Source organism: Rhincodon typus, unplaced genomic scaffold (assembly GCF_021869965.1).
Source record: "Rhincodon typus isolate 14 unplaced genomic scaffold, sRhiTyp1.1 hic_rhity00000082, whole genome shotgun sequence".
Taxonomy (NCBI): domain Eukaryota; kingdom Metazoa; phylum Chordata; class Chondrichthyes; order Orectolobiformes; family Rhincodontidae; genus Rhincodon; species Rhincodon typus.
The window spans coordinates 23,236-24,667 of record NW_025965720.1 but is presented as its reverse complement, the minus strand read 5'-3'; the positions used below and the strand labels follow the sequence as shown (position 1 = coordinate 24,667).

Below are 1,432 nucleotides of genomic sequence, written 5' to 3'. Positions count from 1 at the left end.
GTCTCACTCTCTCCGTCTCACTCTCTCCGTCTCACTCTCTCCGTCTCACTCTCTCCGTCTCACTCTCTCCGTCTCACTCTCTCCGTCTCACTCTCTCCGTCTCACTCTCCATTCTCTCTCTCCATTCTCTCTCTCCATTCTCTCTCTGTTCTCTCTATCTCCATTGTCTCTCTCTCTTGCCCTATCTCTCTCTCCAATCTCACTCTCTAATCTCACTCTCTCTCCCTCTCGCGCTCACTCTCTCCCTCTCGCGCTCACTCTCTCCCTCTCGCGCTCACTCTCTCCCTCTCGCGCTCACTCTCTCCATTCTCTCTCCATTCTCTCTCCATTCTCTCTCCATTCTCTCTCCCTTCTCTCTCCATTCTCTCTCCATTCTCTCTCCATTCTCTCTCCATTCTCTCTCCATTCTCTCTCCATTCTCTCTCCATTCTCTCTCCATTCTCTGTCTCTTTCCTTTCTCTCTCTCTCTCCTTTCTCTCTCTCTCTCCAATCTCACTCTCTCCATTCTCTCTCTCCCTCCCTCTCTCTCTCTCTCCATTCTCTCTCCACTCTCTCTCTCCATTCTCTCTATATCTCCATTCTCTCTCTCTCTTTCCCTATCTCTCTATTTCTCCATTGTCTCTCCCTCTCTCTTTTCCTATCTCCATCTCCATTCTCTCTCTCTCTCCCCTTTCTGTCTCTCCCCTTTCTCTCTCTCTCCATTCTCTCTCTCTCTCCATTCTCTCTCTCTCTCGCTCATTTTCTCTCTCCATTCTCTCTCCTCTTTCTCTCCTTCTCGCTCTCTCCATTCTCTCTCGCTCTGTCCATTCTCTCGCTCTCTCCATTCTCTCGCTCTCTCCATTCTCTCGCTCTCTCCCCCTCGCGCTCTCTCCCCCTCGCGCTCTCTCCCCCTCGCGCTCTCTCCCCCTCGCGCTCTCTCCCCCTCGCGCTCTCTCCATTCGCGCTCTCTCCATTCGCGCTCTCTCCATTCGCGCTCTCTCCATTCGCGCTCTCTCCATTCGCGCTCTCTCCATTCGCGGTCTCTCCATTCGCGCTCTCTCCATTCTCTCCCGCACTCTCTCTCTCTCCATTCTCTCTCTCTCCATTCTCTCTCTCGCCCTCTCTCTTGCCCCCTTTCTCTCCCTCCCTCTCTCTCTCTCCATTCTCTCTGTCTCCCTCTCTCTCTCTCTCCGTCTCACTCTCCGTCTCACTCTCCATTCTCTCTATATCTCCATTCTCTCTCTCTCTCTCTCTCTTTCTCCAATCTCTCTCTCCAATCTCTCTCTCCGTTCTCTCTCTCTCTCCGTTCTCTCTCTCTCCGTTCTCTCTCTCTCTCAATTCTTTCTCCATTCTCTCTCTCTCGCTCCAATCTCTCTCGCTCCAATCTCTCTCGCTCCAATCTCTCTCGCTCCAATCTCTCCCGCTCCAATCTCTCCCGCTCCAATCTCTCCCG

The 1,432-nt window shown here is 52.7% G+C and overlaps 1 protein-coding gene across 1 annotated transcript in view; it reads right to left on the bottom strand.

Annotated features, from left to right (window-relative positions):
• The window catches only part of LOC109917197 (inactive carboxypeptidase-like protein X2), a gene marked incomplete at both ends in the record, with an annotated part of 6,810 nt that overhangs the window by 457 nt on the left and 4,921 nt on the right, over positions 1 to 1,432 (bottom strand). The window contains one exon of the mRNA XM_048621176.1: positions 610 to 693. Coding sequence (XP_048477133.1) covers positions 610 to 693 — 84 coding nt within the window. The remainder of the gene's footprint in view (positions 1 to 609; positions 694 to 1,432) is intronic.